The sequence below is a fragment of the Zootoca vivipara genome, chromosome 1 (genome assembly GCF_963506605.1).
Source record: "Zootoca vivipara chromosome 1, rZooViv1.1, whole genome shotgun sequence".
Classification (NCBI taxonomy): Eukaryota; Metazoa; Chordata; class Lepidosauria; order Squamata; family Lacertidae; genus Zootoca; species Zootoca vivipara.
The window spans coordinates 46,969,172-46,983,253 of NC_083276.1; the positions used below are offsets into that span (position 1 = coordinate 46,969,172).

Consider the following 14,082-nt stretch of genomic DNA (forward strand, 5'->3'; position numbering starts at 1 on the left):
GTATCATGGGTGCACGGGATATTTGTTATCTTTAATCAGGGCCGGCTCTAGGTATAGTCCCGGTGGCGTGGGGCCGGCAAAGCCGCGCGGAAGCCATGCTGCGAGGGCAGGGGTGCCGGAGCGATCTCCGCGCCTCAGCGCCAGGCGCCCGACCTGCTCGAGACTGCCCTGTCTTTAATCTTGTTTTTGTTTCATTACTGGGCATTTATGAAAGTTGTGACACTATGACTTTCTTTTGCATGTGGAACACTCAAAAGTTTTGTTGCTTGACTCTGACGTACCTGTTAATGCAGCGGCATTTGCTTTGTGAGAGTGGGGAGGCTTGCTTTTCAGTTGGCGGGACTGCAGTATTGCCCAAGGCAGAAACGGATAGGAATGATCTTCTGTGATGGTTCTAATTGTGAGTTGTATTGCCTTGAGAAAGTTCATGTTTTATATTTGTGGTTCTGGCTGAACTTCTTAACAGTAGTTGGAACGAAACAGAGTTGGGTGCCCATTGTACAATTGCAAAACATTTCCCTTGTTCTAAAGCCCTATGGAGATAAGTGTTTGCATCAAATACACAATGTTCTAAGGCAGGATGCAAAGAAGTCAGATGAATGTGATGTCAGGGACACTTGACAGCAGTTTTGTTCCCATAGGGAGGGCAACTCCTTTCAACAGCTGTGGGGTTCAGCCAACCTGGCAGAACAACTTCTGTCTCCATTCAAATTGATATGCTCAAAGTTGAGGTTTCTGCCTGTATGGGACTCATATTCCCACACACCCCTCCATCAGCTGGATGGCAAGTTTGGAGGGGCATGATCTAGCTTGGGAAAGTGAAAGGATTAAGCACCACTTCTTTCAGTGCTGCTGCTAAAATCAAAACTGGAAACTTCAGTGGCAACTTTATTTCATAAGGAGTCAACAAGAGTTGACCTTTGCATTGTGTTTGTTTGGTTTGGTTGTATGTTGTTGACCACTGCTCCGTTCCATTGTTGCAAGCAGTTATACCAGGTGAGATTAGTTTTGCATAGTGTGATGTATTACCTAAAGTGTTGGGCTTGGTTCCTGAATCAGTGCTTAACTCAACATAGTGCACAAATGTGAGAGCAGACAACATGGAGCCTGTTACCATTTCTCTATTCCAGAATTGGTCTCCTAAGACAAATTTCTCTTGAGAGGTTCCACGGTTACCCTTGTAAAAAATGTTTGGAACCCTGAATGGGGAAAATGTTATTTGATGTGAGCAGGTGGCCGAGGGGTGGGGAACGGGGACCAGAAGCAGCTTTTTCCAAAAAAAAAGAGTATCATTTTTTAAAAATTTATCTATCTATCGATCGATCGATCTATTTATTGCAAATACTCCTTCCTCCAAAAGAAGCCCAGGGCAATATACAACAAAAGATAAAACAATAAAATACATTAATAAAGAAAATGGATGGGAAAGCCAAAAATATCTGTAAATGAAGAAAATAATTCAAACACAGAATAGTCCACCATTAGAGAGCAACTTGTAAAGGCTGGGGTAAATGAAATCGCCTTCAACTGATGTCTAAATGCAAACAAGTAGGACAACAGTGGACATTGCAGTTAGGGTGGCATTACGGAGAAGGCCCTGCTGCATGTTCCCAAATCACAAATCCTAGTGAGGACTTCAAATAGAGACACCCACCCTGGTAGATTTAAAAAATTGAGTCAGCTGGTATTGGAGGAGCTCCCAAAGATGCTTGTGTGTAACAGTTATTTAGGACATTCAGTTCATCGGCTGGTTCAGCGATGACATAGGACAGGCATGTCAAACTTGCGGCCCTCCAGATGTTTTGGCCTACAACTCCCATGATCCCTAGCTAGCAGGACCAGTGGTTGGGGAACATGGGAATTGTAGTCCAAAACATCTGGAGGGCCGCAAGTTTGACATGCCTGACATAGGAGCAAGATAGGAAGCTGCCATTATCTTTGGTCCAGATGTTTGGTCCATCTAGCTCACTGACAGGCCATGAATCTCCAGGGTCTCAGACAGGGCACGTTCCCAGCCCTGCCTGGATGATGCCTTACTTGAGAAGTGCATTGACTTTGCTCGTGCTTATCCCTGAGAAGCTAGCCTACCTCTCCATGGTGTTGTGTAAGGTTTAACAGCTACTTTGCACATGTTGAGAGGAGGTTAGGATACAAACAACAAAATGAATCAAAAGTAGCTATTGCAACATCCTCTGTAGCTTAACCGATTTTTTTTAGCAATCGACAAGAATACGGTACATTAGTCTACTTTTCATTCACGCCATGGCAATAAGGTGTGCACACAAACGTACACATCAAAAGAGCGGTTGCCATGGCCAAACTCTGCTATCTGACACCTTCACTATCCTTTAGTTTGAAAGACTTGAATATCAGCAAGTCCAGCACTGATTTGGGCTTAATTCTTTCTTCACCGCCATGCTTCAGGTAGGCTGTCTGTCTTTTTATTTATTCATTTTTAAACAACAAAGCACCACTGTTAAACCATCAAAGACTGTAAAATGCCTATGTGGATAGTGGTGGTGGTGGTGGGGAGATGGGATCACGACATCACAGCTGCCAGGCAATCAACACTGCGTGTGGTTTAAGTCTGTCGCAAACCTGCAGAATCCCAGTGGCATTGAGCGTGCTTCACTCCTACCCTGCCCTCCAGTGGGAGCCTCTGCTGGATCTGGGTTCCTTCTACGAGTGGAAAGAGCCCTTCTGTTTGCCGAAGAACATGCCAGGATCCAACCCATTATTTGTGATTACACTTTAGTGTCATTCCTTCAAGGACGGTGTACATGGGGCGCCTGTTTCCTCCCCCTACTTTTATTCTCGTGGCGGTCCTTCGAGGTATATCAGTGTGAGAGATGGTGGCCAGCTCCAAGGTCAACTTCATGACTGAACCGAGTTTGGTAGCCGAATATTTATTACTGTTCCTGGAGAACTTGCACAGCTGCTCACAAGAATCTCAGGAAACACAGGTGCTAGTATTCCGCTTATCACCTCTTCTTGTCCCTGTCCGTGTTTGTAAAGGAAGCGAGTTTGGCATCTTTCAGCAAACTTTCCTTCTTCAAAAGATTTCTCCTCCCACACAAGCACAACACCCCTTCCCATAGGAAGTGTGGCAGCACTTACTGGTTTCCTGCTGCTGACTGGCTTTCTGCTAGGTGCAATTTAGTGCTGTACAGGGGAAAACAATATAATGTCAAGAGGGATGTTATGGTCGGGTTCTGTAATTCCAGCCGGACTTTGTAATCTACGGTCAGAGGCAGTGTTGGACATGTTCTGCACGTACAAGGGAGGCACCAAACCGAATCAAGCTGCTTTGGTTTTCAGTGAAGAAAACGTGGGTTTCTGCTTCAGTTTGTAAAGTAAGGCTTTGTTTCATAGTCTGCATGCCAGTATTGTTTGAGGTGCACAGAAGGGTCCGTGGTTTGCAGAAGTTAGCAGAAGAACCTCTCACATAAAGCCGCCAACTCCTTTGGGCAGAATAGCTCTTCCAGCCAGTGAGGGAAATGGAAAGCAAGTTGCCAGAGTGCAGGAGGGAGGAGAGAAGGGGCAGCACCTGCTGCTGCGGAGTAAGCTGCATTGTGAGCACTGGCAGAAGAATGAGGGCAGGGGGAGCGCACCGCCCCTGGCACCATTGAGGAGGGGGGTACCATCGCAGCCCCCCCAGACACGCACCCCAAGGCGGCATGCCATGCCCCCAGGGTGGCACACCCCGCTCCTGGGGCACGTGCCAGCCACGCCCCCACCTGCTCTCCAGCCCCGGTGCCGGAGCATGCAGCTTCACCACTGATTGTGAGTCCGCAGGTATAGAAGCAAGTGCACACTCACATGGAAAAGGCAATGGAATGGAATGGAATAATTTATTGGCCAAGTATCAACCATACTTGGAATTCTGCTTCGACTACATTGCAATGTAAAGAAAAACGTACCTCATACAAACACTATTCCCCTCACAATACAACGGCACAGCAAAAAACCACATACCACCAACTGGCCTCCCTTTCGCCCACAACTACAGATTCAACAGTTTGATGGCACAAGGAAAAAAGCTATTCCTGTGCCTAGACATTTTTGTATATAGTGTCCTGTACCGACGTACAGGACTCCTGCCCTTTCTGACACATGGCAACATGAACTAAATGAGGAGACAAAGCTACTCTTCAAAATCAAGTATAGTAGAATTGTGAGCATGTACTATTGGATTGCTGTGATATATTTGACATTATTGACTGAAGTCAGTTGAATGTTAAACAGTGTCGACCGACCACTTTGTCTTAGAAACCATAAGTTCTAATGCAGTTGGCCTCCAATCCACCATTTGGCTGCTTGCTTGCTTATTTATTTATTTATTTATTTATTTATTTATTACATCTATAGACCCACTTTTCCTCCAAAGAGCTCAGAGTGGCTCACATGGTTTCCTCCATGTTATCCTTACAACAACCCTGTGAGGTAGATCACTCTGAGAGTCTATGGTGGCCCAGGGTTATTCAGTGAGGTTCATGGGTGGACCTTGGTCTTCCAGTTCCTGGTCCAACACTCTCCTATACCATACTGGCCTTTGTGGACGACACACAGAAACTAAGATGGTAAAAATGGAAGGTTTCTGCCAGGAACTCCAAAAGGAACTCTCCAAACCAGGTGAATGGGCAACAAAATGGCAAAGGTAGTTCAAGGTAAGTAAAGTGCTGCTCATGGGGCAAAAAACAGAAACAAACAAAAACCCAAATTTTGTCTTTACAGTACAAAATGACTGGGTCTTAACTGGCAGTTACTGATCAGGAAAATCATATTGGAGTCATGGTTGATAGTTTAGTGAAAAATCTGGCTTAGACTAAAACAGCTAGGAGATATTAGGAAAGGGATAAAAAAATTATGTCGGTATTGTAATGCTCTATATACAAATCTATTGTGGAGTCAAATTTGAGATACTGTGCAAATTTGGGTCACCATATCTCCAGAAGAACAGCTAGAAAAAATGTAGGAAAGGGCAATAGAAATTATTGGGGGTGGGGGGAGCACTTTCTCTACAAGGAAAGGCTGCAACGATTGGGACTTTCTTGTTTAGGGGGGACGGACGAATAAGGCGAGACATTACTGAGATTGATCACTTTCTTCATTCTGTGCATAATTTTAGCAAATATACCCCACTTTCTCTCAAAGTACTGGAACCAGAGGTCATCTGATGAAGCTGAGTGGCAGCGAAGTTAAGGTGGAAGGCACTTCTTCATATAGTGCACAAATAATGTATGGTTTGGCTTCCTGAGTCATGCAAACCAGGGCAAAGGGGGATCGTACTACAGTGGTACCTCGGTTTATGAACACAATTGGTTCCGGAAATCTATTCATAAACTGAAGCGAACTTTCCCATTGAAAGTAATGGAAAGTGAATTAATCCGTTCCAGATGGGTCCGCGGTGTTCGTAAACCGAAAATTTGTAAACCGAGGTGTTCGTAAACCGAGGTTCCACTGTACAAAAATTAGGAACAATAACATACACTGGTGACAGGTAGGTAGCCGTGTTGGTCTGAGTCGAAGCAAAATAAAAAAATTCCTTCAGTAGCACCTTAAAGACCAACTAAGTTTTTATTTTGGTATGAGCTTTTGTGTGCATGCACACTTCTTCAGATACACTTGAAACAGAAGAGTCAGACCCTTCTGTATATACAGAGGGTGGTGGTGGTGGGAATGGGTGATGGGCTGATGGGAGTGGTAAACCTGTAGATGGCTGTTAACGACTGCTGATGACTGCAATTGGTCCTGCGGGGGGGGGGGGGGGAAGCAAGGGCTGAGGCCCTGGTGACTTATGGAACATGCACAGTTTTGCCTTGGGGCAGGACATTACCTATGCAGACAGGTTGTTGTTGTTTTTGCAGTGACCACTATTGGCCTCTCTTCTGTAAAGGAAATGGACAGTACAAAGGCTATCCCAACCCTCGCATTGCTCAGGGAACAAAGAGCACAATAACATGTTCCTGTTTGCAACCTGCACTTCAGTTTTTTATTGGAGCTTTTCCTATTTTCGATCACAGTGTGGCTAAACCATCATCATTGTGTGGTTAGACTACAGAATGTAGCTGTAACTTCATAAAAACATCTTGCTATCAGCATGTACAGTATATTGTCATTCTTCTACTAGCCTTTGAAAAGAAAGTTTGTCTCTTCTTAATTTTGTTCTTAAGCAGTAGCTTGAAGAACAGCGATCCATAAAACATGTTGAGATTATTGTACTGCATTTCTTAGGTATTGCATCTCATTCCATATTTTCCTTAGACATTTTTAGTTTGAGATTATTGAAATACTAATTCTGCGCCTGGGTGGTTTCCCACAATTTTGTCTTTTTTCTTGATTGGGATGCAGCCCTCTTTTCTCTATTCTTACCTTGTATCAGATTTTCTTTTCTTTTTTCTTAACTTGTATCAGATTTTCTTACCTTGTATCAGATTTTCTAAGGGAAAATCCTAGGTTTCAGTTACGTAGTCCTGTTTCAGTTCTCATATCACGCTCTCAAATTAATGCTAGTCAGAGGCACAAAACTCGTAATTTTAGTCCATTCATCATTCTCCTAATTAAGAGCCAGCTAATGAGTTGCCAGCTCAAATGCTTTACTTTCATTTCGTGGTGCTTTCCTCTTCTTAAAGCTGCATAGGCTGAAACAGGCTCACGCCTGCTTCCTATGGAGCAATAATACGTCTCTTACTGTTTTCCAATCCATTCTCTGTATGGAACCTTTAATTGATGATTAGCTTTAGATCGATGGCTTTTCTCCAGTGCAGCATAACTGTCTTATTTCTAGCTACTACGTGGCATACTTCCTCTCCACCCACTTGGTTAGAAATCACTGGCTCTGCCATTGAAACAACAGTTTTGCTTGCTCACAGGATGGTAAATTGTAGCCAGTGGCTTGCACGGCTGTGAATAAGAGATAAGGTGGATGGAGCACACAATAATTCCTAGCCTTGTGTGTTATGTGTGTGTGACACTATCCTTCAGTAGCCATCTCAGAGCTAAATATATAGGAAAGTCAACATGATTGTTGAACAATAGTACAGTTGAACCTGATAGGTGATGTCTCTGTGGCTCAGAAGAAAATGAAATGCATCTTGTTGCTTTGTAACTTTTATAGAGATCTCCAGAGCTGATTGCCCCAATAAAAGCCATTTTGGATCCCAGGAAATGGCTTGCGTATTACACTTCTCATTTCTTCTCTGTTACAGACAGAAACTGTAGCTAAAATTATGTTGAGTGCAAGGAGGATACTGGCTGAAATCTTTTCCCAAGCAAATGTTACCTGCCAATAGAGCCATTTGATATTGTATCCCATTTTTGTATGTTAACAGATGTCTGAGTCCTACTGCGAAGTCTGTTGACTGGTTCAATAAATTGATTGAGCTGTACAACTGAAGCTATCCGTTAAGGATGTCCTTTTGTTTTCAGGCGGCTTTTAAGTTCTTGCGAGGTTTCGCTATTGATTTTGTTGGGGCTGTGTTTCTGTATTGCTTTCCTCTTTGTTCTTTTATTGTGAGCGGCATTTGTTCTTCTTGGAATTTTGAATTTTTGCTTTTTGCTTGTGAGCCATCCTATTGGCACTGAAGGTATGGGATATTTTTAAAAATAGAAACAAATACAGTGGTACCTCAGGTTACAGACACTTCAGGTTACAGACTCCACTAATCCAGAAATAGTACCTCAGGTTAAGAATTTTGCTTCAGGATGAGAACAGAAATCGTGTGGCGGCGGTGCAGCGGCAGTGGGAGGCCCCATTAGCTAAAGTGGTACCTCAGGTTAAGAACAGTTTCAGGTTAAAAACGGACCTCCAGAACGAATTAAGTTCTTAACCAGAAATACCACTGTAAAAATGTAAAGCCAGCTGCCTGGAGCAAAATGTGGCTCTTAAAGCAACTTTTATTTGCTTCCCTTCCCTGGCAGAACCACACCTGATTTCTTTTTTAAAATTAAGGTGGTTGTTTTTTAAGTGAATGGATTGCCCAACATTGCACCTTTAAGGAAAAGAAAACTTTTCCCAAATTCACATGTGTGAGAGAGACATTCTCAAATGCATGCCCTCCGTTACTTTGAAACCATGACTGCCAAATTGTGCTGACTTCATTAGAAAGCCTGGCCATCTAACACAGTGGCCCACACAGCTGTCTGGAGAACAGCATTGCCCTGAAGTTTGCCCTCACTGATAAAGAGGGACAATTGGGAATAGGTAAATTCCTTCTCTTGCAAATAAGCCAGCCCAAATGACTGATACAACACTTAAAGCCAACCTGCCTGTCCTCTTCAAAGGACAAGAAGTTTGTCACGATTCTAGCTTCTGCTTTTTTGGAAAACAGCTGCTATTCCCCATCCTTCTGACCCTGACCTTCCCTCCTACATGTCCGCATTCTAAGTTTTCCATCCATCCCAGCACCAGTTGTCTGTTCCATAGCAGAACATGCATAGATCCTTGCATGCATTCATCCACATGCACTCTGTGGTTTGGGGAACTAATCCAACTATGGCATTAGAAAGGGGAATAATAATAATAATAATAATAATAATAAATTAATTTGGGCAGCTTCCAACAAAGATTAAAATACATTAAAATGTCACACATTAAAAAGTTCCCTAAACAGGGCTGCCTTCAGATGTGTGTATCCGAAGAAGTGTGCATGCACACGAAAGCTCATACCAATGACAAAGTTAGTTGGTCTCTAAGGTGCTACTGGAAGGAATTTTTTTATTTTGTTTCAACTACGTCAGACCAACACGGCTACCTACCTGTTCTAAATATCAGGTAGTTGTTTATCTCTTTGACATCTGACGGGAGGGCGTTCCACAGGGCGGGCGCCACTACCGAGAAGGCCCTCTGCCTGGTTCCCTGTAGCTTTGCTTCTCGCAGTGGCGGAACCGCCAGAATGGAGTAATATTACCCTAACCCCTCACCCCACACACATCCGAAAACCACACAGGAATGCCCCATACAAACCAAGCAGTCATTATGCTGTAACAAAGTTGAGGTGATTGGGTAAGTGGGGCAATAGTCCTTGCCCCCCAGTCCAGTGTGAATCAATAATATCTGTTGCCAAAGAGCATTCAGCCCAAACGTGACTTGCTTGGTAAGGGGAGAGGTTCCACTGCGTCAGGATCCTATTCCCCCTTCTAGGTGATCCACGCAGTCCAAGAGGGCTTGCCCTATACTCCGAGAACAACTACTGTAGAATACAATGGGTAGCATGCAAGAGTTGCAGAGGGGACCTACCTGTTTCATAGCTTTGATAAAGACACAAGCCTGCAAATCTCTGGTCTGCAAGGGAGCTCCTGAACACTTGAAAGCAAAACACCACGGAGAAGATTTGTCATTTCTACAGAAGCAATATGGTGGCAAAAGCCACACTTGTTAGCCGTCATCCTGCCATTCAGTCACTTAAGCCATTGGCGGTTATCTTGCAATCTTGTTGTTGTTGTTGGCATCTGTTTGTCTCAGGAGACAATGAAGGAAGTGCGCCTTGGAGGGTGAAGTCAAACCACTGGAGGGTTACAGCGTCTGCTGTGGCTTAGAAATCAGCCTTGTTCTGGAAAAATGAGTGTGCTCTCTGTTTTTGATCAGAAGCCTATTGGAAAACAGTAAATGAAGGAACCCTGTTGGGAGTGTGTTCTTGCATTTGGATCTGTAGAGCACATTCAGGCTGCATGGCCCAAATTGCCTTGAATTCTTTTTCTTGCCAGCACTCATTCTCACTCATGGCCTTTTTATCTCCAGGACTTTTCTGCCCTGCAGAACTTCGATATAATTATTCCCTGACACTCACCAAGTAAATCACAGCACCGGTGCTATTGAAATATGGGTTTCTTTTCAGCAGCCCGGTATGTTCTCCAGATTAATTATTCCCTTTTCTTCTCTCTTCCAGACATTTACAGCCTGGTGTAACTCTCACCTCCGCAAGGCTGGCACACAGATTGAGAACATAGAAGAAGATTTCAGGGATGGCCTTAAACTTATGTTACTCCTGGAAGTCATATCAGGTAAGACAGCAATTATGCAAAGGTTAAATGCTTTGGGGGGAAATGCCAATCTAGTGAGTCTGCTAAAGTACAGGGACTAATAGTTCAAGCTTGCACAAAGGTAAGGAAGAAAAAGCAAGTGTGGCCATCATGGACTTAGGACATGGTTTGAAATTTCAGCTGGAAGGGGGAAAATAACTTCCAAGATACAAAAGGTGGGGATCTAGTGGCATGCAGTGCCATTAATTAGCACAGCAACTTTCATTTGCCCACATTGCACCACCGTAGCACTTCCCGTAAGGAACCCGTTCTCAAACTTCATTATATAGTCCTATAGGGCTTCCCTGGTGTCTTTGTTTCTGTCCTTGTTTATATCCTTGGGGAAATGCAGAATGTTCCTCCTTCCCATGCCTGATACAAATGGGTCAGGGTTCGAAAGGCTGCAGAATGCTGAAACGAGGTACTGAGAAGGGAATCCATGAGCCGTGGCTCCTTTTGATGCTTGCCAGAAACCAGATGAGTCGAGTCCCTCGCATTATTTATTTTTGTCTTGTTTATCTTGTTAGTGAAATGCTCACTCATGCATAGGGAAGGCGGTGAAAGCTGAGAGGAAGCAGTGCAGAGAGCATGATAGGAGGGACACAAATGACTGAAGGGAGAATGTCTGGGTGCTTTTCTGTTCAGAAGCGGCATGTGCCTGCCCAGCCCACATCTCTTGTCTCCTGACATTCATTTCTCTTTCTGTGCTTTTTGTTTTTTAAACGTGCAATCTTTTTGAACCCAGCCAACATACTTTAGGAAAGTCCCTTGCTGCATGCCTGGCACTGTGGCATATTCAGTCTTGTAGCTGGGACCAGGGCATTCCTGATCTCTCCAAGGCCACAATGATTCCTCTTTTCCTGTAGGGAAAAAAACCCAGCTTGGAAACTCCTTTTTTCCATTTAGCAAAAGAGGATCACACATAGACCCTTGTCAAGTGTCGGTGACCCCCTTTGAAAGTGTAGGACAAGCGCCCACTTTGTTGTGGCATCGTGTGGTAAAAAATGCCATGGCCACAGAAGAAGTCAATAGGGTCTTGTCAGAGGAAAATGGGGCTGTTGTTCTGTCTCTCTCAGCTTCAGTTTTCATTGCTCTTGGCTGCAGTTCAAAGTAAACACTAAGTATAAAGGCTGGCCATGCAGTAATTTAAAATGAAAGGGTAAGTAACAGCAGGAAAGCAAGGATGGTGGTGCCCTGACTCCTTTGCAGTGCAGGTGGGTTCATACCATTCTACGAGATTTTTTACTGATGGCCATTTGTCCTGGGACATATTTAAAGGTGGTCTTGGTGAAATTATGCGCATACACTTCATACAAAAAAATCATGTGGAGCCAAGCCTTCAAATACAAGTGTTAATCTTGCATTTAGTTAGAAGTGTGCTCTGTATGAAGACAACCGAGGGCAATATTTAAAGCACTTGGTTTTCATTTGGCTGGGTTCCTATAACTGTCCGACATGAGAAAATTGTTCTTTAATTTTACTGGACAATAAAACATTGCCACTTTTGAGGCATATTTAGGATTATTAGAGCTGTGGTAGCTAACCTGTGGTCTTCCAGATGTTGGCATAGCCAGTGAAGGGATTCACAGTCCAGCAAAATACAGAGGGCGACAGATTAGCCACCATGCATTGGGGGGAAACATGTGATACTGTCCTACTGGAACTATACCACTTGAAGGTACATGTGTGCTGACTGCATATTTAAATCTTTCTTTGTTGAAAAGCTCCCTCCTACTATGAATGAAGATTTTAGCCTAGTGTTCTCACAGTTTCTTATGAGCAGGGTGTTCATGTGGGGAAGCGTTCAGACATGTGATTCCTTTGATTGCTTTCTGAAATGATATGGTCTTTTGCAGTTGTGGTATTGCAATAAAAGACAAACGGAAAGTTTCCCAAGGTAGACTGTGTTCTTTCAGTTGTATATCAGTTGTTTACTGAAGTAGAATGAAGAAGTTCATTGAAAAAGTGGAACATAACTCTTTTCTCTTTCTGACTAGGTGAACGTTTGGCTAAGCCGGAAAGAGGCAAAATGCGAGTGCACAAAATCTCGAATGTCAACAAAGCCCTGGATTTCATTGCTAGCAAAGGAGTCAAGTTGGTATCCATCGGAGCAGAAGGTAAGTCAGAACCCACTCCAGTGGGAGCATATTAGTGGGTCACAATACTACTGAAATGATAACAGGAACTAGCCAACTTTTCCACTAGAAGGTGATGGTTGTACTACTGTGTGGTGATTGTTTTGGAATCCCCTAAGTTCAACATATGTGTTTAGCAAGCAAAGACCCTGAGTCCTGTGGAACTGCAGATAACCATATTACACGTTGAGCCCAATTGCAAGTCTGGGTTTTACTATATCATTTGATATAGTATATTTATTTATTACTATATTTAATGATATATGTTATTACAAACTCATTTGCTTATGTAGCATGAAGTGGCATGGCTCTCATCTCTATGGAATGGTCTAGGCCAGAGTCTAGGAATGGGGGAATATAAAGAGGGAGTGTGTAGGGTGAAGGGGTACTTTGTTAAAATATGTTACCATCCGTCTGTCTCTGGAGACAATGGAGGAGTGCACCTTTGGGGGTGAGGTCAAGCTGTTGGATGGTTGCAGTAGCTGCTGTGACTGTAGAGACCGATGCAGGAGAGACATGTTTTGTTGCAGTTGGGGCAGATAAAGGCATCTGGTTGTGCTGCTGCCGATGTACCACGGCATTTCTTCTCTCTGAGTATGAGGAGTTCATACGTTAGTCCTTAACCTCAGCATGAGGTATTGCAAGAGTGCGGGCTGTACCCTGGTCAATGTGTTTCATGAATCTGCTTTGTTTCCTCTGACTTCTGCCTATAGATACGAATGACAGAATCAATCCACATGTCAGAATAAATGCATGCCTGGTGTGTGGATTCCTGCCCCACCCTACTGTAGGCATTTTGTTTTGCATGAAGATGTTATCATGGCAGTTCGGTGGGCATCTGGGGTTGACTGACAGCTTTCTGGTGCGAGGACTGCCCAGTGAAAAGGCTTATAAAGTTTTCCAGACTGTGAATTTTAAAAGGACTTAAATTAAGGCTTTAAATAGCTGTCACTGTTGTAAAAGTAGAAAGTAAAAATTAATGAGGCAGGCAGAATGTATTTAATGTGGCTCAGGCAGGAAATGCCACATCAGGCAGGTAGTGCTTAATGAGAAAATCATCTTGAGTTAGTACCAAGTTCGGGGTTGTTGTTGTTTTAAATCACCCTTAGCCGTAATTTTTTTGGTCCAAAGCTCTCCAGTGTCATTCAGCCTACTAAAAGGTTTCAGCACCAGGCTGTTGTATATCATCTTAACCCCGAAACAGCAGCATCACAAGTTTGAGAAAACAGGAATGCAGAATTGATCCAGTAATGGCAACATCAAAATGGCTTTTTGTGTGGTGAACAAGGAAATGGGTATTGAGAATTAGAAATGACTATGAAAATAATTATTTACTCAGCCAAGACCCCTGTGCAAATTGGCTTAAAAGAAGCTCTTTGCTGTTGTAGTTCACCAAACTATTTTCTACCAGCCAATGAGCTTTTCGTCCTTCCTGGATCCTGATTAGCTGCACACCAGAAGCTCACATTTGATTGCAATATACAGTTAGATGCTATTGGGATAATTATTGATATAAGCATTTTTATTCTCCCATTCATGCATTTCCAACATATCAGATAGCTAGCAGCTTTTCAGAGCCCTGCTTCCATGGTATAACACTGAGCTGAAATCCAACTATGTCAGCAAGGAGAAAACTTAAGCTTTTAGCTTGTAGCAATGAAACAGTGTTGGTTGATCACATCCTCTTACCAGCATAGGGAGCTATGCAAACATGCAGGGCTGGCTGTTATTAGGCAGAAGACACATATTGCTTGCAGCATTAAAAACAGGCAGCTGTTTGTTTCTGTCTTCTTCCCACTCATAACTGGTGAAGTGCGGAAGTGACTGACAGGGCTATGGTCCGTTTTACCTCCATTCTATACATCAGCCAAGTCTATTAAAATTGAAGCCATAACAAACACATGTTCCAGCTTACATAAGCTTATAT

The 14,082-nt window shown here is 43.4% G+C and overlaps 1 protein-coding gene across 5 annotated transcripts in view; it reads left to right on the forward strand.

Moving 5' to 3' along the window:
* The window catches only part of ACTN1 (actinin alpha 1), a 93,233-nt gene that overhangs the window by 41,625 nt on the left and 37,526 nt on the right, over positions 1-14,082 (forward strand). For all 5 annotated transcript variants that reach the window (XM_035113600.2, XM_060273879.1, XM_035113608.2 and 2 more), the window contains exons 2-3: positions 9,888-10,002; positions 12,018-12,137. In XM_035113600.2, coding sequence (XP_034969491.1) covers positions 9,888-10,002; positions 12,018-12,137 — 235 coding nt within the window. The remainder of the gene's footprint in view (positions 1-9,887; positions 10,003-12,017; positions 12,138-14,082) is intronic.